Source organism: Nipponia nippon, unplaced genomic scaffold (assembly GCF_047370975.1).
Source record: "Nipponia nippon isolate SJK-2023a ecotype South Korea unplaced genomic scaffold, ASM4737097v1 scaffold_30, whole genome shotgun sequence".
Taxonomy (NCBI): Eukaryota; Metazoa; Chordata; class Aves; order Pelecaniformes; family Threskiornithidae; genus Nipponia; species Nipponia nippon.
This window is the reverse complement of record NW_028262348.1, coordinates 2,957,085-2,984,019: the sequence shown is the minus strand read 5'-3', so window position 1 is coordinate 2,984,019 and position 26,935 is coordinate 2,957,085. Positions and strand designations below refer to the sequence as shown.

At 50.4% G+C, this 26,935-nt stretch overlaps 1 protein-coding gene across 2 annotated transcripts in view; it reads left to right on the top strand.

Annotated features, from left to right (window-relative positions):
* Positions 1-1,944: 1,944 nt before the first annotated feature.
* Positions 1,945-26,935, top strand: part of RBM19 (RNA binding motif protein 19) — a 74,250-nt gene continuing 49,259 nt past the window's right edge. For both annotated transcript variants that reach the window (XM_087768496.1, XM_087768494.1), the window contains exons 1-21: positions 1,945-2,084; positions 3,526-3,708; positions 4,280-4,411; positions 4,643-4,681; positions 5,228-5,444; positions 6,566-6,834; positions 7,780-7,854; positions 8,123-8,201; positions 8,953-9,024; positions 9,717-9,917; positions 10,665-10,795; positions 11,190-11,311; positions 12,088-12,184; positions 12,705-12,815; positions 13,315-13,515; positions 14,012-14,129; positions 16,663-16,823; positions 18,134-18,194; positions 19,935-20,014; positions 21,247-21,302; positions 22,709-22,825. In XM_087768496.1, the coding sequence (XP_087624622.1) occupies positions 2,049-2,084; positions 3,526-3,708; positions 4,280-4,411; positions 4,643-4,681; positions 5,228-5,444; positions 6,566-6,834; positions 7,780-7,854; positions 8,123-8,201; positions 8,953-9,024; positions 9,717-9,917; positions 10,665-10,795; positions 11,190-11,311; positions 12,088-12,184; positions 12,705-12,815; positions 13,315-13,515; positions 14,012-14,129; positions 16,663-16,823; positions 18,134-18,194; positions 19,935-20,014; positions 21,247-21,302; positions 22,709-22,825 (2,558 nt within the window). In that variant the 5' untranslated portion in view covers positions 1,945-2,048. The remainder of the gene's footprint in view (positions 2,085-3,525; positions 3,709-4,279; positions 4,412-4,642; positions 4,682-5,227; positions 5,445-6,565; positions 6,835-7,779; positions 7,855-8,122; positions 8,202-8,952; positions 9,025-9,716; positions 9,918-10,664; positions 10,796-11,189; positions 11,312-12,087; positions 12,185-12,704; positions 12,816-13,314; positions 13,516-14,011; positions 14,130-16,662; positions 16,824-18,133; positions 18,195-19,934; positions 20,015-21,246; positions 21,303-22,708; positions 22,826-26,935) is intronic.

Here is a 26,935-nt window from a genome sequence, read left to right as displayed (position 1 = left end):
GGAAAATCAACCCCAATTGCAGGAGAGGCTGGTAGGAGGGAAACCGCAGCCCCAGGTGAAGTTGTGGCTGGAGGTGAGGAGCCACTGAGAGCAGAATGGCTGTGGAACATCTCTGTCCCCGCTGTCCCAGCAGCGCCCGGTTAGGAGGCAGGAACAGGCAAGGACAGCGCTGCCTGGGCAGTGCGGGCAGGAGCCGGGCACTGCTGCCAGCTGTGAGCAGCAGGTGAGGAGGAGATGGGGAGGGAGAGAGGGAGGCAAAGTGTCTTGGAGAGGACGGGAGTGACAAGGGCAAGGTCTGGAAGTGTTAGTGATGGTGTGAGTGGGGCCCTGTCAGTGCCAGCCTTCATCCCAAGTGACGGGCCTGACAGCCCAGCCAAGGACACGGCAGGAGCAGAGGGCAGGGGGGGAGGGAGCTGGGTCCCTGGTACTGTGACGCCTCATGGAGACCCCTTTGAAGGGCCAGGTGAACGGGAGCAGGGCATCCCCTCCTGGGTACCCCCGGTTGGGGCTGTGGGGTGAGAGGGGTTTGTGCTGTGCATTTTCCCTTTGAGCAGGGCACCAAATAGCAGTCCTGGCAGCATCCCACCCTCTCCTGCCTCCTGTGCTCTGAGCCTGGCTGTCGCCCCAGCTCTCCTTCCCTGGGAAATGCAAGTGTTTCCCTTGCTGCACACCTGGGGAGGGAGCGTGGGTTCAACCTGGGCTCTCCAGTTAATAAGCCTGCAGCCCAGTCCCACCAGGACACTGGGATGTAGCAGTGGTGCGGTTGGGTTGAGGACTGACTCCCCGAAACAGCTTGCTGCCGTGTGCTCCCTGCTGCTTTGAGCCTTCGGGCTCGGCCCGGCCGGCGGGATCCACCTTGGAGGGGCATTGGGAGATGGTGCCCCTGCCCACGCTGTTTGTGGGGTGGAAGACCTCTGTGCCAGGGTGGCTTGGGCATCCGTCCCTGGGGTAAATCAGGTGTGGAGCCAAGCTGGGGTTGAAAAACCAGTGAGGGCTGTGCTGAAGCTGAGAGCTATCCTGAGCATCTTCCTCTGGGAATAAAGGTGTAAAGCCGGATTTCAGGCCCAGACCACTGCCCCTGGCGTAAGGGAGGCAGAGCTGGGCTGCAGGGCTGGGAGCAAGAGGGGGTGTTTGAAGGAGAATGGTCCTGCTGCCCCAAGACACCCTCTCCCTCCAGCAGCAGATGTTCAGGGCAGGAGAGGACCCTCAGTGTTTAATAACCCTCAAGGAATTTTTCTTTCGTGCTTTTTGGCCTCATTTTCCCGCGGGAGCTTCTGGAACCACAGCATCCGCAGGCTGCGTGGTTATTCAGCTGGTCCTTGGAGAGAAGTCGCTTTTTCTTACTCTGGTTACCCTTCCCTCCTTGCTCCTTCTGCGTGGGTTTTAGGTGGGAGAGCCGGGCGGCGGGGCACGCTGCGGCTTCCCTCCGTGGTAAACCCAACTCCTCGACAGGCCCCGCGGGATTTTCCCTCCCGTGGGCGCTGCCGTGCCCGGCCCGGGGCCGCTCAGCCGCCGGGAGCGGGCAGCGGCGGGCGCGGAGCTCCCTCCTCCGGCCCCGCGGAGCAGCGCGGCCGGGCCGGGCCCGCGGGGAGCTGCCGCAGGCCCCGGAGAAAGCCGGGGGTAGGCAGCGGGGTCCCCTCTGATGGGGACAGCATCACCCAGGGGGGTCTAACAGCGGCGGCCAGGGGCTGCCGGGGGACAAGGGGTGACCCCCGGGGAGGCGCTGGTGGCCCGCTCCGCACCCGGCTGGGCCCCCTGTCCCCTCCGCATCCCCCCCGTTCCCTGCCCAGCCCCTCGCTGCCCCACTGATGCTCCCTGTTGTCCCACCGGGGTCCTCCGCCCCCGTTGCTAAGGACCCGTTGCTAGGGTCGTTGCTAGGAAGGCCGTTGCCAGGGCCCGGGCCCGGCGCCTGCGCGCTGCCGCCCCGCGCCCACGTGACTCGCCGAGAAGATGGCGGCGCCCGCGGGTCGGCGTGTGCGGCGCTGAGCGCGGCGGGGCCTGGCGCTGTGGCGGTTGGTTTCGGTGGCTGCCCGGTTTCTGTCGCCGCCATGTCGCGGCTTATCGTGAAGAACCTCCCGAATGGGGTGAGTCCGCCGCACGGTTGCGGCCTCTGCGGGGTGGAGGGGGCCTTCCGGGCCTAGGGATGGGTCTGAGGGGACACGCCGGGGGCTCCTGGGCGGGGAGAGGCCCTGGGAGGGGAGGGGTCCTCGGTGTGGTGGGGACGGGGTTGAGCGGGGAGATTGTTAGGGAGACAGGGTCCTCGGTTCGGGGCGGGGGGAGTAGGGAGAGAGAGAATCACAGAATCGTTTAGGTTGGAAAAGACCTTTAAGATCATCCAGTCCAACCGTTAACCCAGCACTGCCAAGCTCACCGCTAAACCATGTCTCTAAGTAACCACGTTTACTCGTCTTTTAAATACCTCCAGGGATGGGGACTCAACCCCTTCCCTGGGCAGCCTGTGCCAGGGCCTGACCACCCTTTCAGTGAAGAAATTTTTCCTAATACCCAGTCTAAACCTCCCCTGGCACAACTTAAGGCCATTTCCTTTTGTCCTATTGCTTGTTACGGGGGAGAAAAGACCAACCCCCACCTGGCTCCAGCCTCCTTTCAGGCAGTTGCAGAGAGCGATGAGGGCTCCCCTCAGCCTCCTCTTCTCCAGGCTGAGCCCCCCCAGCTCCCCCAGCCGCTCCTCCCCAGCCTTGTGCTCCAGACCCTGCCCCAGCCTCGCTGCCCTGCTCTGGCCATGCTCCAGCACCTCAGTGTCCATCTAGCACCTCACCAGTGCCTAGTACAGGGGGACAATCACTGCCCTGGTCCTGCTGGCCGCGCTATTCCTGACACAAGCCAGGATGCTGTTGGCCGCCTTGGCCACCTGGGCACACTGCTGGCTCATGTTCAGGCGGCTGTCGACCAGCACCCTGGGGGAAGGGGCTCTAAGGGGGTCGTGGAGATGTGCTGCAGGGGTGTGCTTGTGGGAGAGCAGGGAGGCACCCTTGGGGGTAGGATGGTGGGGGACCTGGGGCAGGGGGTGCCCCAGGAGAGGTCAGGGAGATGCCCTGGGGGGGAGAAGGCAGAGTATGGGGCATGGGCTGGGGAGGTACCGCAGGGGAGCAGAGCTTGTTGTGGCCGCTCTCTTCCCCTCGTTCACCAGGAGCTGGGCACAGGTGCGCACTCTGCTGCTCTGCCACCATCCAGGTCCCCCGCAGGGTCCCACCGTGCCTGTGGTTGAACTGGGGCTTGATTGTGGCAAGTGTGTGGCCCTGGGCTCCCCAAGAGCTGCGTGCACCCTTTAGCCGTGGCGGTATTGCAGGCAGAGAGCTGTATGTGTGGTGCATTCATAGAGGAGATGAAGCAGTTTAGCAGCTGATGATGTTTTGTTTTGTTTTGTTTTATCAGTTTTGCCATAATACAGCGTGGTTCCTATAGCACTTTGGAACTGCTGTGATAGCAAATGTTTCACTTTGGATGCAAAGCTTCTCATTGCATTGCTGATTTGCCTTCCTGTTGTCCTTCCTCGTTTCCCAGATGAAGGAAGATCGCTTTCGGAAGCTGTTCGCTGCCTTTGGCACGCTGACCGATTGTTGCCTGAAGTTCACCAAAGACGGCAAGTTCCGGAAATTTGGCTTCATTGGCTACAAGTCTGAAGATGAAGCTCAAACGGCACTGAACCATTTCAACAGAAGTTTCATAGACACCTCCAGAGTCACAGTGAGTTGATTTTAAAAAATATCTTCTTTTGATTCTTGAGAAAGTTTGTCTTTTGATAGAGGTGAACAGCCAGGGGCCAAGAAAGCCTAGAGATTAAATCCTCTGCAGCAAAACAGCAAAGCCTGATGCCAGGCCTCATTGCTGGAGTCTTGAGCAGGGACTCGATTCAGGTGAGCTGTGTGCGTGCACTAACAGCGGTTTCAGTGCCGGTTGGAGCAACAGCGTCACGTTTTGAGCTGTCATAATCTGAACTTTTGAACTTGAGGTCATTTTTCATTTAAAGTCATTCATCTTGCTCTTCTGGACAGAGGATGATTCATGATGAACAGGACAACTTATTTGGCTGTGCTTAAATGAGCACAACAAACTGTTCCCGGTGTTGAGTGAACCTGTAGCCCTGTGCTTTTAAAATGCATGTCTGTATGAAGTGTCCTATTCTTCTCCTGCACACAGCCCCCCACCCCCCCCATCCCGTTAGGGTTACAATAAGGGTTTCTGAGTGAGGCTTATCCAGCAGTTACACAACCAGACCGTTGACTGTATGTTTAATTAAACATCTGATTCTTTTCAGGTGGAGTTATGCAAGTCTTTTGGTGACCCTTCAAAACCCAAAGCGTGGAGTAAGCACTCTCAGAAGGCCCCTGCTTCAGAAAAACAGACCGAGAAACCTGTGACAAGTGCAGCTCCTGCGGGCACAAAGAAAGTGAGTGTTGTTTGTTTCTTTGAGGCTCTGCTGCACGTCGGTGACTTGGCACAGAGAAGGGTAGCCTGGTGTGTGGAGAAGGGGACGGAGTAGCTGGGACAGCAGATGTTGGAGTCCTCGTTCTGGTATTTTCTGCCTTAGGATCTGTGTTCCCTGTACTGTTAGGTTACCTCAGAAATGATCTTGGCTGTGCTTCTAATAAGCCTTTCTAAAAATGGTTTCTTTTGCTAGGATAAAAAGAAGAAAGATCCAACGGAAAACTTAAAGGAGGTGAGTTGAGGTTGAATTGCAATCCCTGCATTCTTGCTAACTTGTATTAAGAGCAAGAGCTGAATAACTTTTCTGTGCTGCTTCTGGTGCTGTTAATTCAGGCCACGTGCATGATTTAACCAGCTCTGTGACAGTCCAGTTTTACTGTAACAAACCATGATTTTAACAATCCCAACGTTGGGGACCAGTTTTTTAATTGTCGGCTACTCCTATGTGAGCGCTGCATCCAGGACAACCCTGTTTCAACAATTCTGGTTTTTAACCATACGTGAGTTTTGTCATGTTTTTGCACAATTTTTTCTCTTCTTAATGTTTTCTTCTTTGCGTTCCTTTCTAAACATCAATTACAAAAAAGAAAGAGTAGGACTGAGAGATCTTGAGAAGACTAGCCACTTCAAGTGCTCACCTTGTGAGTGTAAAGTGGACTCCCCTCTTAGGGATTTTTTTACATCGCTGGAAATGAGATGATATCTTTGAATTAAAACTTGCTCCTAGCTCTCCTGTGTCTGTCTTCACAGCTTGTCTGCTTGGTTTCTTTTTCAACAGCTGGAAGAAGATAAGACATTCCAGGAGTTCTTGGTGGTTCACCAGAAACGGTCTCAGGTGGCCACTTGGGCTAATGACACTTTGGCAGAGGAGCCCAAGAAGGGAAAATCAAAGCCAGTAGCTGATTATCTCAACTTTGATTCAGATGAGTCTGAGGAGCTGAGTGAGGAGGAGGAGGATGGGAATGAACCCTCTGAAGATGAGGAGGAAACTAAAGGTACCGAAAGGAACTATCACCCTTTGTTTTTGTCTTTGTCTCAGTGAATGTGAGAGCAGGTGTGCTGAGCAGACCTAACTCGGAGTCCAAATGGAGCCAGTGTAACCAGGAAAGCCATTTCTCAAGCATGAGACTCGTTCTGTGTGCTGTGGATGTATGGTTGTTTTCCCAAATTTGGGGAAACGTGGGAAAGCAGCTTCTGACATTAAGGGCATTTGTGCTTTCCCCTGGGTCCTTAAGTCAATGTCTAAGGACAGGTAACATGGCAAACATCTGTATCTTTCCCTTAAATGCTCTCCTAGCCTGCAGCCGTTTTCATCTCCAGGATTTCCAGAGCTGGATGTGGTGTCTGTGTATTTGGTACCCTGTAGGTGATGTCTGTGAACTTGTCTGGTCTGCCTTTGATGCATATTTCTGGAAACGGTGGTGTGTCCTTGGGCCCTGTCAGAGTTGATGGGAAGGGACGGAGTTCAGTATCTTGGATCCTGAAAGGAGAACTGTATCTAGTGGAGTAGTGGGTTAACTTAGAAGTCTGAGAAATCTGGGCTGCAGTCTGGTGTATGTCTTCTTAGAATCCAGTGTCCCTGCACCAGTGGTGAATGTGGTTTTGGAGCCTTTCTTCCTCCCTACGTGGTGTCTCCTTATGCTGTTCTGTTGGAGTGAATGGCATTTTCCCTGCTGCTCCTCATCTCTCTCTGGGTAACTAAAATGTAGGTGTGATCAGTTGATCTTTGGCGGGGGATGGAGGGGTGTTTTGGAGAAACAGCTTCCTCTGTCCTTTACCCTGCAAAACTAAACTGAAGAATTGAAAACCCCCTCTGGGGTCTGCTTGAAGTATTTAGTTAAGATTGAGACGAAACAGTTTGCCGTGGTGTTCCTCAAGCTCCTTTCTAATTTGTTTTATACATGAACTGTTGCTTTGATAAACAGTGATCCAGACCATCAGTCTGGAAGTGCTGAGATAAGATTGTTTTGCTATTCTCAAGCCTTTCCTTCCCATGGAAAGGGTAGAGGAGAGGAAGGTGGTTCTCGTGATTGTGTCAGTTCTCAGCTTTTACCTGGCTGGGGAGAGAGCAGCAGCATCTGTGTGCTAAAATTCTCTGGTCTCTCCTCTCTGACAGCAAAGAAAGGGGAGAAGAAGGCAGCTACCAGCAAAGAGCTCTCGGATATGGATTACCTGAAATCTAAAGTGGTGAAGGATTCTTCCTCCTCATCCAGTACAGAGGAAGAAACAGAGAGTGAGGAGGTGGAAGAGGAAAGTGAGAATGAGGAGGATTCAGGCATTGCAGAAACCATTGGCACCCACACAGATAAAAGGGGGAAGCCAAAAGCCCAGCCGACACAGGAAGACGCCCCGGTGGAGAAGAAGAAAAAAGGATCCACACTAGAGGTATAGTTGAATTAGAATTTTGTCTTATCTAAAGCAGGAGCTTTGTTGGATAGCACGTGTCTGCCGGTCACCCCAGGCACGAGCTGAAAGCTTGCAGCCTGCGGGAGCCCCTAGGTACCGGCTTTCTTAGGGTCTGGAGCACAAGTCTTATGAGGAGTGGCTGGGGGAGCTGGGGTTGTTTAGTCTGGAGAAGAGGAGGCTGAGGGGAGACCTTATCGCTCTCTCCAACTACCTGAAAGGAGGCTGTAGCGAGGTGGGGGTCGGTCTCTTCTCCCTAGTAACAAGTGATAGAACGAGAGGAAACGGCCTCAAGCTGCGCCAGGGGAGGTTTAGGTTGGATATGAGGAAAAACTTCTTCACCGAAAGGGTGGTCAGGCCCTGGCACAGGCTGCCCAGGGAAGTGGTTGAGTCTCCATCCCTGGAGGTATTTAAAGAACGGATAGATACGGTGCTTGAAGACATGGTATAGATGGACTTGGCAGTGATAGGTTAACGGTTGGACTCGATGATCTTAGGGGTCTTTTCCAACCTTGACGATTCTGTGATTCTTGGCTCACTGAGTGGGAACCGTTAGAAAAGTTTGCTGGATCTCCTCTTAGTGCTGATTGAATTTCCCCCTCCAGAAAAGGGAGCTTCCTAACAAATGCCATTAGTGCCCTTTTCAGAAGCTTTTCTGGTTCTCCTGTGTCCGTCTCTGTCTGCAGGACAGGCTGTTCTGCAGAACTCAGTTTTTAGGGACTGGGTTTGACTATCCCAGCCAAACCTTGCACCCTCGTCTGGCACCTCCTGCCCAGGCTGATGCAGTTGTGAGAATCTCTTGATATTCTCTCCCACGCTTCAGCCTCCTGCTTGTTGGACAAGACCAGCTTGTTGTGCTGTGACTTCTGCTGTTTTTCACTCAGCTTCTTTTTTTTTTTTCTTTTTTCCCCCCATCCTTCTGCCCAGAGCCAAGGCAGCTCAGCGGAAGCCAGCACACCGTACACGGTGAAACTTCATGGTGCCCCCTTGAACATCACTGAGGTAAGCTTTGTTACCGAGCTGGCAATGGAGGCTCCAGGGTGTTCTCGGTGTGTAACTCGGCGCAATCTTTGCAGAGGCTTCTGTCTTCACTTATGGAGCTGTTTTGAGGCTTGTATGGGCGGTCAGGGAAATTTTTGAACTGGCTTTGTGCAGAGATGTTGTATGTTGCACGTAGTGTTTTTATAGTGTATATAAAAAACCCTAAGTCTGAAACCTGCTGCTTCCTGTATCTGAGAACTTATTTAAACAATTATAATTCTTCCTGCAGCAAAAGATTCGTGAATTCTTCTTGCCTCTGAAGCCAGTGGCAATCCGGATAGGAAAAAATGCCCAGGGGAAAAATACAGGTAATGTGTGTATGTGGAAGGGGGGTTGGATCTGTGAGTTAAGAGGACTTCTCAATCACACCTCTGCTCTTTTCATCTGCAATTCCAAATTGCTGGCTCGTGTCCCGATTCTTACAGACCTTTGTGTGACTTTGCAGCTCACCTGCCCTAGTTGCTGTCCATAGGATGCCGTGGGCAGAGTAATGTTGGCTGTGCTCCTGTGCTCCCTTAGGAGTAGCAGCAGGAGTCTTTCCTTTGATCTGCCTCCGGAACTTTCCTAAACATCCCAAACTATGCCAAGGAAAGGTGTATTCCTCTGGGATAGCTGCAGCAGCACCCAGGGACTTGGCTGACCTGTGCATATCGGCGGCAGAGCAGTCCTTAACCAAGGCGGGTCTCCTGACAGACTGGAGGTACCCATCAGAAAGAGTGGGGAGCAGGTCCTCAGAGCTGGCAGGGAACTTGGCTATATGCTGTTTTCTTTTCATAGCCTAACAGTGGATGCACCTTTTATTTGCTCTTGGAGTCACCTGTGAAAGCCTACTTCAGCTGTTAAGTTGGGCTTCTTTGGTTTGCATGTAGAGAATAAGCTTTCAAAAGGCAGCCTTCCAGTTTGCCATGGCCATTTTCAGGCTGGATTGAAACTTAATGGAAGCTGAATGCTTTATCTGTAGGAATCTATATAAAAGAAAGCCCAATTCGCCCTTAATTAGCCAATTAGTGGTTGTGTGCTCCCCACATGATGCTCAGTTGAACCTTTCCTTCCTCCAAGGTTATATCTTTGTTGACTTGAAGAGTGAAGCAGAAGTGCAAAGGGCCTTGAAGCGAAAAAAAGAATACATAGGTAAGGGCTGTTTGTTCCTTCTTGTTCTGGCTGGTGTCAATGGCAGGGTGCTCAGCTGCTGAAGTGTTCACTGCGGAAATATCTCCCGTTGTTTTAGTTTTTCCCAGGCAGATGGTGGGGGTGGTTTCCTCCGCTCAGCTGATGCAGGCTAAACCAGGTGCCGTGTCAGGAACAGCGTAGAACTGGCAAATGACTGAGCTGTGCGTGTTGCTCTTTGGCCCTCACGTGCCTGAAGTTTATCGTGCTCTTTGTATAAAAATGATATTGTTTAAATCTGGTTGGGATAGTGCAGGGGATTTGTACAAATGATTCTGTAAGCCCGTGTTTGAAACCTGTTCTGGGCCTAGCCCGTAGTGGAACTACTGGAATTATATTTCCAAAAATCATGTGCAGAATGGGAATATCGACGTGGAAGCCTGCGGACTCGATTGGCGCAGGCAGAAAGGCTGGAGCTCTCTGAAAGGAAGGGAGGCTGTGGAGTTGTCTAACAAATGTTATCCTGGTTTTTATGAAGACTGATCATTTGCAGCCTCCACGCCCCCCCCCCCCCTTTTTTTTTTTTAAATCAGGCAGAGTTCTGCTCAAAGCTTGTGGAATCGTAATTGCTTGTGTCACTGCTGTAAGCCCAGGCTCTGCACGCTGATACTGATTGGGAAGCAACTAATGTGCTTCTGTGTGTGTTTGTGGATTAGGTGGACGATGCGTTGAGGTATTCCGATGTGGGAATACCCCAAAAGAAGCTGTTACAGCAAAACCTGATAACCAGCCATGGCAAAGAAGGAAGAGGGACGATGAGGAAGAAGAGGACTTGTCTGAATCAGGGAGACTCTTTGTCAGGAATCTTCCCTTTACTAGCACTGAGGAGGACTTGGAGAAGATCTTTTCCAAGTATGGTAAGTCTTTGCTGTGGGGCTGGGACTTGCAGGGCTCCCTCTTTCCTTCATCCACATGGAGGTTTTCTTGCTGGGTGTGAACGGACGATGCTCTGTGTCCCACACCTGATGCTGTGTGCGTCTGCCCTCATCCCTCTCATTGCATCTCTGATGCAGCAGTAGAAGCTCATGCCAGTCAGCGTAGGCTCTGAGTCCTAGTGGGATGAGGAGGAGGAGAAGATAACCAAAAGCACCTGCTGTATGAAATACCGATCACGCAGGAGATTTCTAAATACTGTAGGTAAGAGGTGAATCTCTGAGATACACCCCAAATTCATGTTCACGTTTGGCATGTCAGGTGGAAGCTTGAAGCTCCCCTTCTCTAGCTCAAAGTTGAACAAATTTAAGGTTGTCTTGGCATTAGAGTGTCCTGGGGGGAGAGAGGGTTAGGTTGTGGAAATCTTTATTCCTGACTGAAGGTAAGTGCAGCTACTCAGAGCTTGCCTGGTTTGTGTCGCTTGTTGAAGCCCTGTGAGCTGCCACACAGTGCGCAACTGGACGTGGGGTGCTTTTGCTGAGCTCGCCTTGTCAGTCTGCAGCCAGCAGCTCCTCACCCAGGCCGGTGGCTCGCCGCACACCCTCTGCGGTATCCAGAGCTGCTCTGCCCTCCCTGGCTCCCCTCCTCCCCGGCTTTGGCCAGAAAGCACCAGTTCAGAGCCTCTGATGGCTGCCAGGACATCTGTCACGGTAAAGCCTTGCCTTTTGCAGGACCGCTCTCGGAGATCCATTTCCCTATAGACAGACTGACCAAGAAACCCAAAGGATTTGCTTTCGTCACCTATATGATTCCCGAGCACGCGGTGAAGGCCTACGCAGAAATGGATGGGCAAGTGTTCCAGGTACGGTGACTGATGGTTTTCCTGTGCTGTGGGACTGCAGCTGGTGGGAATGTTTGTTAGCAACGTGGCCAAGTGTTTGCTTCTGTGCTTTGCTGAAAAGGTTAAGTCTCTCCTGCCTTGCTGTACAGGAACACAGTTGCTTTTGGTACAGTAGCCTGGTTTGAACAGCCTCCCAGGTACCAAAGTCTGAGCTAGAGGTGGAGACGGGGATCTGAGTCTCAGTCTCGCACATTGTGTGGCTACTCTGACTTGCAGTAATGTCTCCTTCAGGAAGCAAGGTTCCCTCCTTCCACGTAGGCTGCTTGACTAGGAAAGGCGCCAGAAAACTCTGCTTAGTTCATGTACTTCTGTGGGTTATTTCAGAGCTGTTGGACCTCTTCTTCCTTTCTTCTAGGGTAGAATGATGCATCTTTTACCATCCACAATCAAAAAGGAAAAAATCGAAGATGTAGATGCAGAAGAGTCTTCCTCCTACAAAAAGCAGAAAGAGGCCAAGGACAAAGCCAACAGTGCCAGGTACAGAGGTGTCTTGTAGCGGGGCAAGATGACACAACCTGCCGAACTCCCAAGTGGGACGAATGCACGTGGGGTCTTTGCAGGGTCTTTGTATGATTTACCAAAGTCGGAAAGCTGCACAGCAAATGCTTTATTGTTTCCTTTATCTCTGACCTACTTGATTCCTCTGTCCAAGTAGCTCTGGTAGTTCAATGAGGAGCAAAAATTGAGAGAAACGTGGTTTTCAATGGCTTGGTGTGTGAGTTTATTTCTCTGATGTCTAACAACAGTTGGGCTGATGCTGTAATTCTTCAGGGTAGTGGTTTCAGATCAGTTGGGTCTTTCTCCTTTACTGGGCCACCTGTATTTATAAAACTTGTAGGAACTGTATCTTTCTGTGTGACAAATTAGTTTGAAAGTGGCCGATACTTGCAAACTCGAAGGGAAAGGAATGCAACCTTACTTGCATTCTTTGTGCTTTTAGGAAACTAGTTGAAAAAACCATGCATTCCTCTGAGCCAACATCTGAACTTCCAGCTGTAACTGCAGAGCTGTGGCCAGTGACCTCTAGGGAGGAAGAGCAAAGCTGTCTGCACTGCTGCCTTTCTGTTGCCTCTCTGGTCATGCCTCCCTCATCCTGACCCATCTCTAAGGATCATCTGCCCTTCTTTCCCTCTAGCTTTTCATCCTGGCTGCTAACAGTGGCATTCAATAGCTGTTTTTTCCCAGGACCGTTGGACAGAGAGACACTAGTGGAAGAAGGGACTGCGTGACCTGCCTCTTCTTTCTCTTTCCAGCTCTCACAACTGGAACACGTTGTTTGTGGGGACAAACGCCGTGGCTGACGCCATTGCTCAGAAGTACAATGCTTCCAAAAGCCAAGTGCTGGATCATGTGAGTTGGGTTATTGATCAGCTGGGATGGGAGATCACTTCGCTGTTTCCTCATGCCCAGGGCCTGCCTGGTCTTTTTCTGCAACAAAAGCCTCAGTGTATCCACAAACACCACACAGGCTGAGAGATCTGTGGTGCTGTAGCCTCTCTGTGGGATCTGAGCCTAACCATCCCTTTGTCACTGGAAGACAAAGTCACACTCCCAGTTGCCCTGCCCACTCTGCTTTTCTGTGACTGGATTTTGCATTTCTACATAACTAGTTGTTGGGAATTTGCAACCTAAAGCTCAGATCCTTCCTGGAAACTTCATTTTGCCTTGGGAAGTGTTCTGACTCCAACAGCAAAACTCCTAGCAGCTTCAGAGGAGCTGGAGCAGAGAGCACTTCAAGCTCTCTGCCAAATTCCCTTTGCATCTGCTTATGAGAGCAGCAGGAGCAGGTGCCCAGCATCTTCCTGGATCAGGCTCTTTGCTTCCCTCTTTTTGAGTTTGTCACGTTGTCAACTGATGTTCTTGCCTGCAGGAGAGTAAAGACAGTGTGGCGGTGAGGGTCGCTCTGGGAGAAACCGAGCTGGTCCAGGAAATTCGCCGGTTCCTCATTGAAAATGGAGTCAGCCTGGATTCCTTCAGTCAGGTGAGATGCCCAGCTGAAGGCAGCAATGTGGTCCTACCTCTTTTATATGATGGCCAAGTCCTAGCATCCTCAGCTGTCTTTGAAAATAATCATTAAATCCTCAGCATCTTGCAGGATTGAACCCTTACATGGGTTAGGAAACGCTCTGTCCATTTGAAAATGCTACTGCCCTTGGGGTGGTTGAAATACATAGTAGGACAGCTTACAGTATGATGGTCAGCTTGCTGTAAGCAGTGAAGGAGTCCTGTGTCCATACCAGGGTGGATCTGGAGCTGAAACCTCCATACACGAGCATTTGTGGAAGAGAGAGGTTGTACTGAGGTGTGGATCTTATAGGAAGTGTTTTCTAAATGGCTGTTGGCCATCTTGGGTCCTGGAAAGGGGTGATGTGGAGTGAGAGAGCACGGCGTGTTGGATTTGAAATCTTCAGTTAGCAACATACCGGGTTTTGCTTTTTTAAAATCCCATCTCTCCTTTCTTCCTCCACCAAACGTGGCAGGCTGCTGGTGAGCGGAGTAAAACAGTGATCCTGGTAAAGAACCTCCCTGCCGGCACGAGCGTAGCGGAGCTGGAGGACGTCTTTGGCAAACACGGCAGCCTGGGCCGGGTGCTGCTGCCAGAAGGAGGCATCACGGCCATTGTGGAGTTTCTGGAGCCGACTGAGGCCAAGCAAGCCTTCACCAAGCTGGCCTACTCCAAGGTGAGCGTGGCGAGGGGTAGGGGTAGGCAGCTGCCTGGAGCGTGTGGATCTCAGCTAGTTGTGAAGCTGCAGAAAGGAGGGCTTGCTACAAATGTGAGGGGCAGAGGGCTTTTGAGGGAGGGGAGTTATCCCAGAGCCACTGCTGTTACTCTCTGTCCCTTGGATTTAGGGAGGTGCCCGGTGCATCCTTGTGCAGCAGTGGCTGAGCAGGGCTGGAGGAGGGGGCTGTGATGCATTTAGAAAAGCCTCGGTGGCTTGGAGAGGTTTTCTTTTACCTTTCGCAATACAGGAGTGCAGTACATGGTAGACTGTGGTCTTGTGTGAGGCTGGATACAGACTGTCCTTCGGTGAAAGAGAGTTTAGCCAGCTGAAAAAGTTGCTCAGCTTTTCCACTGCTGTTTTCCATTAGAGTGAGAGGAAAATAAAGTTGAGAGCAGAGCTTTTTCTTCAGGCCTTACCCATCACTCTTCATGTCTCTCCTGTGTTCTCTTTACAGTTTCATTCCGTGCCATTGTATCTGGAATGGGCTCCAATGGGTGTCTTCTTCAGCCCAGCCCCTCAGAAGAAAACCCTTGAGGCTCCAGAAAAGGAGGGCAAAGCAAGGCTGGTACCTGGTAAGAACTTTGACTTTGGGACGGAGGTATCTCTGGTTGTTTCGCCACTCCTTTATATGTAAAGCAGCAATGCTGATATTCCTGACCCTTCGGGGATGGAACCAGCCTCACGAAGCCGTCTGCACGGCCCTTAGGGTCACCCTCTCTGCGCAGTGTGTTAGTTGATCATGTCACACAAGCGCTGTGCTCGTTCCTGCCCCTGCCCTCCTCCCCTCCTGGACGAGGCTGGGCAGTGCAGTGCTGCTTGCAGTGCACAGGTCCAGTTTGGACTGGGCTAACGTGAGCTCTGGGAAGAGATTTTTGGTCCAGTCTGGTCTTGGCAGCAGCTGTCGGGAGAGCAGTAGCTGTTGTCTGTAAGCTGGACCTGACCCCCCGAGCGTGTGTGCGGTTGTGCGCTGTGCAAGGACACCGTCCCTGCCCGCGGGCGGCCAAGCAAGCTGCAACAACAGGAGTACTGGGCAGCGGTGGATGGAGAGGCTGACTTACTGGTGACAGGCTGCGGGTCCCTGTACGTGTTTCTCTGCTCTTGTGTCAAGCCCCACTATGTGCTTTATCTGGGTGATTTTCCACTGCAAGGACGTGATCTTCCTTCCCTGAGTATACCCCCTTTCTCCCCATCCCAGGGGCTATAAAAATAAAATCTTGCCTGTATATTTAAAACCTCTCAAGATCCTTTTAAAAAAGAAAGAGGAGGCTGGAGGAGCATGGCTTTATGTAGGTTTGTTTTGCTAGAAGCTATTTCAGGACTCTGAGGTTTTGGGAAGGGGGAGAAAAGCTGCTGAAAAGCCTCTTCCCGGGCTGCTCTTCTGTGCCTGGGCCCCAGGGGAAGGCTGGAGCCGTGGGGAGGTGGGGGGCCACTTTATCTCCCAGTAACCGAGACCCTCACCTGGAGATAAAGGGCTTTAAGTGCAGGAGCTCCTGGAAGGCTGCTCGGGGCTGATAATGGTCTTTGCTGCCAGCCTCTGGATCTGGGAGAGGGAAGGGAGGGGATGCGCAGTGAACGGCTCGCTCACAAAAGGGCTTCAGGTGGCCGTGTTGTATTGTGCCAGCCACCGAGGGAGGCACCTCTTCATCCCGCCCCCATCTCGCTGAGTCTCTTCCCTCTGCTTTCCTCAAACAAGCCTCCTTCAAAGGCGATAAGGTTTTTTTTTTCTGTGCCTTTTTGGCAAATACCCCACCGGCTGGAGCGAGGAGGGTTGGACCACCCGACCAAAAAGGCTTGGGCTGCGTGGTGCTGGGGGCAGGGAGGGCAGCCAGATGGAGCCACGTAGGGAAAGACAGCTCTTGGGATGGAGCTTGGGGGTTTCTGCACACTGCTGGCCCAGTACAGGCTCTCCTCGTACGAAATGAGGGAGAAATAAGCCTAGAAGAATCGCCAAGGGGGGGTGTTAATGCCAAAAGGAGATGCGTAGTTTGTCCCTTCTGAGCACAGTGTCAGCTGTGCTGTAGGGGTTGAAGCCACTCTAAAAGACAAGCGTGGTCTTGCGAGGAAAGGAGTTGGTAAGTCAGTGGATGAGAGAGAGTGAGGGAGCTCCTGTGTATTCTCTGATGTCTAAAAGGGCCTAGTCCCGCTGCAGTCTCCGTTTCAGTGCAGGCTCTAAGAGGTCTCCTCTCCCCTGTTGCGTGTCCTCAGTAGCTTTGAGGCCTCTTCATCGTGTTAAGTATGGTAGAAATTATTAAGCCGTTTTAGAAGTTGGGAAGAGAGGGAAATGGATGGAGAGCACCAAAACGCAGCTGCCAAAGCCTCCCTCCTTGCTAAGACCAACCGCAAATACCAGCAGACTTGCCCATTGAGCCAGGGTATCCAGGTTTCTGTTAGCTTCCTAGCTGTGGACAGGCGCTCCCAGCTCCATCGTGGGGCTTGGGCGCCCCAGAGGAAGCTGTTGCGCTGACTGCTGAATTGTGGCTTGATTTTCTTTTTGCAGATTTGTCTTTGCAGAATCCCAAAGCAAGATTTGTACAAAATAGCGTGCATTGCTTTTGACCTGAGCAAGGTTTGTGGGTCATGGAGTATAAACCCATGGCTCTGGAAGTGTTAATGCTATAGTGAAGCCCTTTAAGACCACAGCCTCTGTGCTGGGTGCAGTTCTGCATTGCCCTTCAGTATGCGTTTGGGTTTAACAGACCATATTCCTTCACGTGCTGATGGGAACGTTATTTCACATCCTGCAGATACGTCTTGGCAAGAGATGAGGTTTCAGAGCAGTGCAGAAGGATGCTCAAGCAAGTTTGGGGCCCCTTGCTTAGTTCAGCAGGTGTCCGGCTAGGTTTGATGTGAGGGTGTCTGAGTGCTGGGGAAGCAGGTTTGTGGAGTTTCTGCACTCGGAGAATAAGCAATATTTTAGTTTTCATGGGGATGTGTTCATATGCTGTGTGTTGAGCTTGCTTCAGTCTATGTCCACCCACAAAGAGCCCATAGAGAAGTGGCCTGTTCCTGCTGGAGTAGTAGCTATTAGCTGGGGTAGTGGGCAAGCTCCTCCAAAATTTGGCTTTGTTACATCTTACAAAGTTGGGCTTATTCTTTTTGTTTCAGGTGATGACACTGACACAGCTATCAAGGGCTCAGAGAAAACAGCAGCACAGGAAGAAGAGGAAGAAGAAGAGGAGGAGGAGGAGGAAGAAGAAAGCATTCCCGGGTGTACCTTGTTCATCAAAAACCTGAACTTTGCCACCACGGAAGACACACTGAAGGAGGTGAGCCATAAGCGAGGAGGGTGGGCTGCGTTTTGCTTAGCGTGGTCTGCTCAGGTGGAGCAGGAGAGGGTTGGGTGTGTGGTTGAGGGCCAAACTGAGATGCCTGATGGAGTAAAGCCCCCACTCCCAGCATGGGCTAGAAGAAAGGGCTCTACTCTGCTGCAGAAGGCAAGGGGCAAGCTGTTCTCCACCTCCATTGTGCTGAGGATAAAGTGTTTAAAGGAGTTAAATTGCAGCCAGTATGACCTAATGGGAGATGAGGGAGCACTGGATTTTACTGGGAATGGGAACTCTGCTTTGAGGTTTCAGGTGTCGGTTAAGACAAACGTATCTGAAACAGTTTTGATGGGGTTTAATTCCACCTCGGGACAGGTGGAGGCAGCAGGAAATCTTCTAAGACTCCTCATTTCCCATGCTTTCTGTAATGCTTCTCCTTGGGACAAGCACTTGTGCAGCTGTGATACTGCTTTGTGTGTTAAGGCAATAAAGAAATAAATGATGGTTTCACTGAGATGTGCTTTTCATCTGAGCTTCTACCAACATTGAGCTGTCTGTGCTTTACCTCAGCAAAACACTTGGGAGAGATCGTAGCGTTTCTAAAGCCATATGGGATATTAATAGCAAAATAAGGAAAAGCAACTGGGAGTTCCCATCTCTGCCACTTTTTGTAGCCGTGTGAAGAGCCACATTTCATGGCCCAAGAATGTTGGCGCAACGTCGGTCCATCCTGGACCCGTGCTCCTCCACCTTGGGACTGTGGTACTAGTAGACACCCTGGTCCGGTTGGGTCTGGGGACAAATGTAAATGTTCAGAGGAGGCCTGGGACTTGTCCCCTCTTCTTTTTCTGCCTTCTGGCTGCAGTTTTATGAAGGAGTTGAACAGATGGCTCATCACTGCAGGGCAGCCCCTGCTACCCTACAGTCCTTCCTGCATGGCTTTGGAGGGAGCCGTATTCAAGGGACATCACAGAAGTCGCCCACCGCTAAGGTCCCCGCCTGGGTGTGAGCGTATCTTGTAATCCATAGCGTTCCTCCAGAGCCATCCCAGATCTCTGTGCGCTTTCTGAGGAGTGGTGGAGGATTTTTGGGAACATGTGGGTTGATTTCTTTAAAAGTCTGTGCATACGTGGGTGTATGTTTGTACAGAAATAATTTTATAAGATGCAGCTGCACTGACTGCTCGTCAGGTGTGCGCTGGGGGAGGTGGGCCTGCGAGCGTGTGCTCCTGGCTCTGGAAGAGGGCCACGTTGTCACTCGAGTTGTAAGCCTGTGACAAAGGGAACTGAATCACGTGTCCAAATTCCTTGCAGACGTTCTCCAAAGTGGGAGCTGTGAAGAGCTGCACAATATCCAAGAAGAAAGACAAAGCAGGTACTCTAGATGTGGCTGTTCAATTCCTTCCCTCAGCTGGTTGCTGAGGGCTCAGGTGTGGCATTGCTTTAGCATTCATCTGGCTGAGCATTTGTGTTCTCGTTGGCAAAATCCTTAATATTTCTAGAAGTGTGCCTGTTGAAATGGCTGAAAGCAGCAACCAAAATACCCTGGGGTTCAGTCTAGAAGGTTAAACTCAATTGTGGGATTTGTGGAGACGTGGCCTTCTCTTGAGATCGGGATAGAGAAGCCAACTCCTTCAGGATCACAGAAGAGAGCGGGATGCAAGTTGAAAGGAACCGGTGCCCTGCAATGATTAAACCTGCGCACAACATGCTTTATCCGAGATCTTCAAGGATGCCTGGCTGAATGCTGTGCTGAGTGGGCTTCGTTTGCCTTCTACCTGCCAGATTTGAACCCAGCAGGCTGTGGTGAGGAGTGGTTATGCCTGTTGCATTGACTGCAGTCGCTTTCTGGGTGGTTGGACAGAGAAGAGTTTGCTTAAGGCAAGCCTGGCTAGATGGGCTGCGTCGTCTTTCTGGGTTTTAGGCTAGGGAGTTGCACAGCTTTACAGGATGTTGCCTTAACAGGGCTCCTCTTGCATGGGATGCTTGAAAACTCAGATGCACTGAAAGAAAAAGAAATAAAGTGAACTCTTCAGTACTGCTCACGTGTCTGGCTGCAGGCGTGCTTGTGATCAGACAACATTTGACTCTAGGCTGATCTCATACCACCTACCAAAGCGATTCCCTTCTGTCACTGTGGGGTCATCTCTGTAGCCTGCCACCACTGAGGTTTTGAAGGTAGAAACTGGGTGTTATGGTTTTTACTTGTGGATTTTTCCTTTCCTCACCCAGCCTTATTTATGGCTCTCGATACGGTCAGCGCGTTCCTCAGAAGTGTGGCGTGGCCGTGGGTGCTGCAAACCTTTGCTGTGCAGGGAAAGGTAATAGATGTCTCCTCCTTCGGCATGGAACTGGCAGCTGCCCACCCAGGTTTATAGAAGCGTTTGCTCCTTTTGTGCCTTGCAGACCTCCAAGGCACTTTGTCTCTCAGATGAAATGCGGGGCTTGCACTTGGTGATGATGGGGAATACAGCATGTGGCAGCCCAAACTGAAACGGATCTCAAATGCTCAGCTCCCAGCAGCGGTCAGTAACTGACTGCTTGTCAAGCGTTGGCCAAAATGAATTTCTGAAGGGGTCACAGGTTAGAAATGTCTCCTCTGGGGACCAAACTGCAACCTGCATATTGTAATCCTGCAACGAAAGTCACACCCATGTCTGGGTAGTTCGCAAATTTTCCAAATGAAGGTCTCATTTCACTCAGGAGGAAATAGCCCTCTGTATAAACAAATGTTTGTGTGTCCGTAATGGGATTGCTTACCCCGACTGTGACCGGCAGTTGTTTTGTAGGACTTAGTGTTTTATTTAAGGAGGTTGCACTGAAATTATGCAAAGCAAAAGATCTGTTTTGCATGCAACATTGGCTATCTCCTCTTTGACATCAGCACTAAAACAAGCTGGTATAGAGCAGCGTCTTCCTCAAAACAAGTCAGTAAGGGGTGCTCACGAGGAGTGTCAGAGTCGGGGCATGGGCAGGCTGGCCCTTTGCCTCGGGTGTTAGTTTTTGTCCCCCCCCAGTTTTGGCAATCAGCGCTTGTTTCTGATTTGTTTTTAAATCTGCTTCATATCATCACTGCTTCCTGCTCGTTTAATGCATCCCCTTTCTCTTCTGACAGGCAGTTTGCTTTCGATGGGCTTTGGATTTGTGGAGTACAAGAAGCCAGAGAGCGCCCAGAAGGCCCTGCGCCGGCTCCAGGTAAACTTAAGCATTGCCAGTCCGGATTTCTTTTCAGAGATGGTGGGCAAAGGCTTGGATCAGCTGTGAGGTTCAAAATGTAGCTGAGGATGTCAGTGCTATGAGTTACACTGTGCAGATGGCAAAGCCTCTAAAATGAGCCAGGTTTGTGAGGAAAGGAGGTGTGTAAAGGGACAAGACCTCACGCAGAAGAGCGTTTCCTAGCACTGATCCAACAGGGAGGTGGCAGAAAATGTGCGATGATTGAAATTTAATGAGTTTATTCTGTAAGGTTCCCTTTGCAGAGGTGACGGAGACCCAAGCCCCTACTCCCAATGAGAATAAATGTTGCTTAGTGTTTAGTGCTGCAGAGTTCAGCTCTACCCTCTCTGAATCTGCCATTGCTTCAGGGTCTTCTAGCCTCCTGCCCTCCCCGTGACACACGCCACAGGGTCTGGCTGCACTCCGAAGGAGTAAATCATTCCCTCTGCTGCTAGAACGGTGAATGATCCCTTTCTAGGCAGATGTGAAGGAGTAACTCTGCGTAATCTGTGCGTGTTCAGTGACCGCGGTCCGTGAGTCCCACCTTCCGCAGGTGGTCGTTTGACATTCCGCAGCCTAGGTAGTCTTGGGGTAGATGTGCATCCTCCATCCTTTTGAAAGGCAGAATCCAGGGGAAGAAAGAAAGCCAGAAAACGGGTATTTTGTGGAGGGAGTGGACAGCAGGGCTCTGGGATCCCGGTGTGGTGCCTTTGCTCTGTCGGGGCTGATAAGGCAAGAGGCTGCTTGGTTTTGGTGCTGGACTGCAGAAAATTCTTTGAGGCACAGGGAGCAAGAGACAGAAGACTTTCTTGCTGTGTTGGCTACTGGTGGCCAGTGAGAGATTCTTGGCTCATGCCAGAACAAATAATAAGATGGTCACTGCCTTGAAGACTTTGCAGTCTAGAGGGAGAGGAAAGCATAGCTGAGGGCAGTGAAGTGACTCATCTTTGCCAGTTTAGTGGCAGAGCTGAGGCTGAAGAACAGCTACATCAGGGATGCTGGCTGTTGCTTCAGGCAGTCAGGCTGTCTCCAACCTCATACCAGGAGCCTTGCCTTGCGTGAGTGGCATTCAACAGAGAAAAACTTCGGCAAGGAGAAGGGGAAGAATATACGGGAAAGAGCAAGATGTGAAGTGCTGTGCTTGTATCCTGGAAGCTTGGAAGCTGTTGTGACTTTGATTCTTGTTGTTGTTTCTTTGCTTTAACTTGTAGGGCTGCTCTGTAGACGGCCATAAGCTGGAAGTGAAAATCTCGGAGAGAGCTGTCAGGTAAAGCTTATGTCTCACCTCTGTAACACGGTTACATTTAAGCTGCAGTAATGCTTGGTAGGTTCTTAATTTCTCACCTAGCATCTCCGCATCACCAGGGATGCGATCGGTAGCGCTCTGACTGTTGAACATATCAGCCTTTGTTGTGCTTTACTCAGAGTTGCTTTAGCCAATTTTACTTGAAAAAGACAAAAGAAACGATGAATAGCTGATGCGAAGGTGTTCACCCACCAAATGACGCGTTTCCAGTGAAAATCCCTGAGCAGCATGCAGTAGTGGGACCCCAAAAATGAGACCAAAGTGAGAACCAGGCACTTGAGTTTTCTTCCGCGCTCAAGGAAAAGGCTCCTCTAAAACCTCTGCTTTGGTGACAGTTCGGTCAGCATTGCAAAATCAACCGATAGCCCAGCTTCCCGTGGGTTTCAAGAGTTCTTGAAGATAAATATTCTGTGGGTAATGAAATCTTATACCCTAATTCATCAGGGAGAACAGGAGCTTTGGAATAATGTTCTGCTGCCGATTCTGATCAGATCGCGACAAATAAAGGTTTCTTTCTTGCTTGAAAAAAAATCTGGATTTAACTTTTTGTTTGGGCAGTCTGGTGCAGAGGAGATCGTTACTTGTGGATGAATTTACTTGGAGTTTGAGTCTTGCTTTTTAGGGTTTCCTCCCTAGTTTTTATTCAGTACAGAATCTTCTAAGTGCAAAGTCGAAACTTAATCCAGATGTTTGAAGGTGAATGTTGGCGCTTCGAAACTGTCCTTTAGGCACTTCGGAAACCCTACTGGAGGCAATATCTCTTAAATGTCAAAATTTATTTGAAAGTCTGGTCCCTGGGGCCCAGAAGCAGTCTGACTTTGTATTTCAAGTCTTTAATAAACCATTTTCATCCATTTTGATTTTTAAAATCCCTTCAGTAGGTATCCAGCCTACAATGCGCAATGCTTTGCTTCGTGAAATAAGCTGCTGTGTTTTGTATTAGGTAAATTCTTATCTTGTCCAAATGCAATACAGTTCTGAAGTTTTTCAAAAAAATCATCTATTAAAAAATTTAATTTGCTATTTTCTAAACCAGTAAGAAAAAGAATCCAAATTAGCTTACATTAAGCTATTTTTTTTTTTAATATATCAAATAGTACCTTCTCCTGACAATTGAACAGACAAGATTTGATGTCAGAACAAAAGTTAGTGGCAAATGTGAGTCCAGGCCTGCTGCCTAAGCTCAACTGAGGTTGCAGTCAGCAAGCTGGAACCTTTGATTGTCAGATGCAGGATTTAAATCACTTCAGTTCATTCCTTCTCAGTGTACTGTATGACGTTTCCATCGTCGCCAGTAAGCTGCCAACGAGGATGTTGATGTGAGCTAGCTGGCTAATTTTTCTTTCAACTTTCTGTTGACGACGTAGGCCTGCTGTGAAATCATCCCGAAAGAAGCAAATCGTCAAGAAGCAGAAGACTTCCAAGATCTTGGTCCGAAACATCCCATTCCAGGCCACCGTCAGGGAAATCAGGGAACTCTTCAGGTAGGATAGCGCTTTCCATCGGGTCTGCGGAGTGCTCCAGGCTGGAGCTGGTGTGATTTTCATGTGGGATCTTGTTATCGGATTGTAAATATCGTGAGTTTTGTTTTCTTTGTGGAAGTAAACAAGCCTTTTAGTGAACATAAATACAAATGGTGTGCAGGTTATACCAGTATAGAAATTCTGCTGGTGAGACAGAGATCACATAAGCCAGCGTTTTGGCTGGAGCCACCGTGAGCTGTCAGAGCCAGTGGCCCATCCCCGCACAGCAGACACCCACGGAGCTTGGAGATCTCCCTGCCTGTCGAGTAAATGACATGGCATTGGATATTTTATTTTTTTTCTTCCCCTTGCCTGAAAGGCGTGCAGCAGCTTTCCTGATGCTCGGCACACCTGGCTGGGAAGGAGCACCGAGAGCCGCTGCAGACAGCTGGTGTGAAAGGTTTTCGCTGGGGCTGGCTCCCTCCTCCATCTGTCTTGCCCACGTGATGGTGTAGCTTCTTCCCGTTGTGGAAGGAGCACTTACCTCTTGCTTCGCCTTCCCCGAGTGTTTCACTGCGTGTGCCTCACATAGTCGGTGGGGTGTTACCCTGCGTCTGTAAGGGTGCAGGACTATGCTGTCTGTAATACCCTCTCCGGCGAGAAATACCTTGTCAGCCGTGAGACCTGCCTGGGATAGTGCTGGGCATTGAACAGGGATTTTAGGATCCCAGCCTGCATTCTTTTGTGCGCTGGCTGATCTGTTTTCTTTGTATCCTCAGCCTTTTGTGCAGTGACTCGTTAAGCCTTCTAACGCATCCCAGAAAAGAGGTGGAACTTTGTAAAATACAGCATACGGCATCTTTTCTGCTCCCAGGACAAAAATCTTTTGCTCGTTGACCTAGGCCATGGTCCCTGCTCCGCTGCTGGCTTGCAGAAGGAATTTGGGGGAATCGGTATCCAGCTCTGCCCCTCAGTTTTTCCGATCTGCAAAATAAGGGTGATAGCTCACACCTCCAGGGCATGGTGAAGTACTGTGTTAGGAGGTGGCTTTTCTTTAACCCTTGGAAACCTCCCCAGCCCACGCAGTGAAAACTGCCTTGCGAGGAGCTGCGGGACAGCGATGTGTTTGTTGCGGGGGGAACTACGCGTTTCTCTATGTACAGTGAATTCTACCTACTTTATTAGTGTGTGATGTTCTCCTGGCTTGACCACAGGTAAGGCCGGTGGTTCCCGTGTGGATGGTAGGCTGTTTCCTTGCAGGGGATAAGGTGGCGAGGAAAGCTGTACGTTGCAACGCTGTTTTTGGGGGGGGCTCTGGGGATTTAACTGGGCGCAGACCATGACGTGGCTCTCCGAAGACTGTTGCTGGAAGGGTGATGGTAGGCACAACCTAAAGATCTGTGTAGAAGAGCCAAAGGTTTTTCTTGCTCGTGCTGTGCGGGCTTGGATGCTTTCGTTTCAAAGCTGCCCTGAGAGGCCCTGCTGAAACAGGGCAAAAACCTGGACTTCCAAGTCACCGTGCTGAGTTTTCTTAGCACGTGGGGCACTGCTAATTTAAAACCCAACACTGTGTCGCTACAGACGTGACCTTTGTAAAGCTGGAGCAAACAAAACCAAGGGGATCTATTTGCCTTCCAGGGCCCCGGGTTAAGTTCAAGGAGCTGGGAGTCTTATGTATATCATGAGGATAGACAAGCCCAGCAGAGGCTGTGGGGGGTTTTGGTATATATATTTTTTTTTTTTTTTTTTCCTCCTGTCTTGTCTAGCACCTTAGTGCTGTGGAGAGGAGGGGTGGAGGAGCAGTCTGGTTAATATTGCAAGGAACATGCAGCTTCTAGCCGCGTGCGCTGTTGACAGCGTTCTCCGAGTGATGCGTGAACATCCGTTTCATTTACCTAGGATATTGAGAGATGTGGGTTTTTTATCCTCAAAACAAAAGCCAACGGCTTGGGGGGGGACCCACAATCCTCCTTCCCCCCCTGCCATCCCTCCTTCCCTTCAGAGTGGCTAAAACCGGGCATGACGGAGCGCTACTAAACACTTCATCCTCCTAGATTGCTTTTTTTGTGGTTTTAAATCAGGTGCCTTTGCTCTGGAGCTTTTAGCTCTTTCTGCATTTAGGAACCTGTCTTATTTCTATTTTGTTATTTATTTATTTGAAATTACGAACAACTGCTTGGCAGAGGAGGCGGCAGGGACGACAGGGCTGCAGGGGGCACTCTTAGCCTGCCCAGAAAGGCTGGCTGGGGACCACCGCACCGGGGACCACCAGCCTGGGGACAGCAAGGGACCGCCAGCCTGGGGACCACCGGGCCACGCCAGCGGGCATCGCTGTGCAGGGCAGCAGCCCCGGGCCCGCCAAGGCGGGAGGCTTTGCAGGGGGAGCATCTCCCCTATTGTTTCACATGCTCAAAAGGCACTTTCCAGCCCTGCAGCTGATGTTGCCTCCCAACCTGCTTCCTTCTGCACTTGCTTTTTTCTTTTCTCAATTGCCTGGGCAGGAGAAAAATTAATAAATATACATACACACAGTACATACATACAGATATATACACACACATATATATATATTTGTGTGTGTATGTATTACCCCAGACAAATACATATATTATACAAATATATATACATTTCCCCAAAGATATATTTCCATGTTTTGAGCTTTGTCAAGGAGCTGCGTCTTCCTTTTTAAATGGACCCGCGGTAGGCGTTCGTAACGCTGGAACAGCAAAAGAAGGGAGTTGGGTGTTTTGACTAGCGAATTTTGAAAGCTGTTGTACCTGTGCTGCTCAGCACTGGCAGTTTAGGAAATCCTGCCCTGGTTGTCTTTACACTTTTTAATATCATTTTATTTATGCATCCATCACTTAAATGCTTAGACTTGCCCTGCACCATCGTTCCTGTCCTTAGGGCAGTCGAAGGCAGACCGTGGCTGTCTTGCGTGTGCCCTCCCTTGCTGTTGCCCTTCCCCAGCTGCTTTGAGCGATCTGTGCAAACCACGGGGAGAGGCTCTGCGCCATCCTCTGGGCTGGACCTCGCCGTGGTTGGTGACACGCGCGCTTCCCATCGCGCCACCGCACGTGTCCTCTGCATCGTGAGCACCAGCAGGTTTGGGGAGCCGCTCCTCCTGCCCGTCCCCAGCGGCGAGGTGGATCTCTGGGAGGAAGGAGGCCAGCCAGTCCCTTGGGAAAGGTCTGAGAGTGGGTGTAAAATTCAAATTGATTTTTTTTTTTTCCCCCCAAGCTCATAGTTTGCAGGAGATTCAAAGCAAATGTGTTTCTTTTAATTTTGGAGTTTGGGGATACCAAGTTCTAATTCTTGGGCTGAAGAAAGGTGGTGCTTAATTTTCTCTGTACAGGAGTCATGAATGCTCTGCTTAACAGCTGAAGTCCTCCACCTGCAAAATAAATGTCTTGTTGCAGGGCTTCATGAGCCTTAGATGCTGCCCACCTTCCACGCTGGCCCCGACGGCTTTGCTGGGGTGCGCGGTGCTGGTTCAGAGCGTGTCTTGCCATCTTCTGCCGGAGGTGTTAGCCTCTCTCGCACCGTCAGGGGATTTTTTTCTTTTCTTGTTTTTTTTGTTTTTTTTTTTTTTTTTTGAGACCCGATAGGTGTTATTTTCTTCAGAGGGAGAAATGCTTTTCAATTATAGGGGCTGGTTTTGGGCTAGGTGTGAAGATTTAGCTTTTGTGGGTGTGTGTGGGTTTTTTTCCCCCCCATTTTTGTTCTTTATTAGATTCTACTCTTATCTTTACTACCTGGAAAAATAACAAAAGACAAATGGTCCTTAGTTCTTTCCAAAGAGCCATAGTTAGGGGAGGAGAGACAAAGGGATTGATATCCCATGAAGGCTGCTAATTTTTGCTACCAAATTGGGGGGCTTTTAATGGCAAGATTTTTTTTCAAAAGGAACTCTAGATGTGGCCAGCTGAATTGGAGATCTGTGAAAGGCCACATTTTCACAGATTGGAGCTCTGGCAATTTCTGAAAATTAGGCTCCTTTAAAATCTATCACATTAGATCCATGCAGCCTTCATTGCAAGTTCCAATTAACTATTTGTTTCATAGCATCCTCTTCCATCCTCCCTCCCCCTCTGCACCAACTTTCATGAATATTAAAAATAAGGCTGTTTT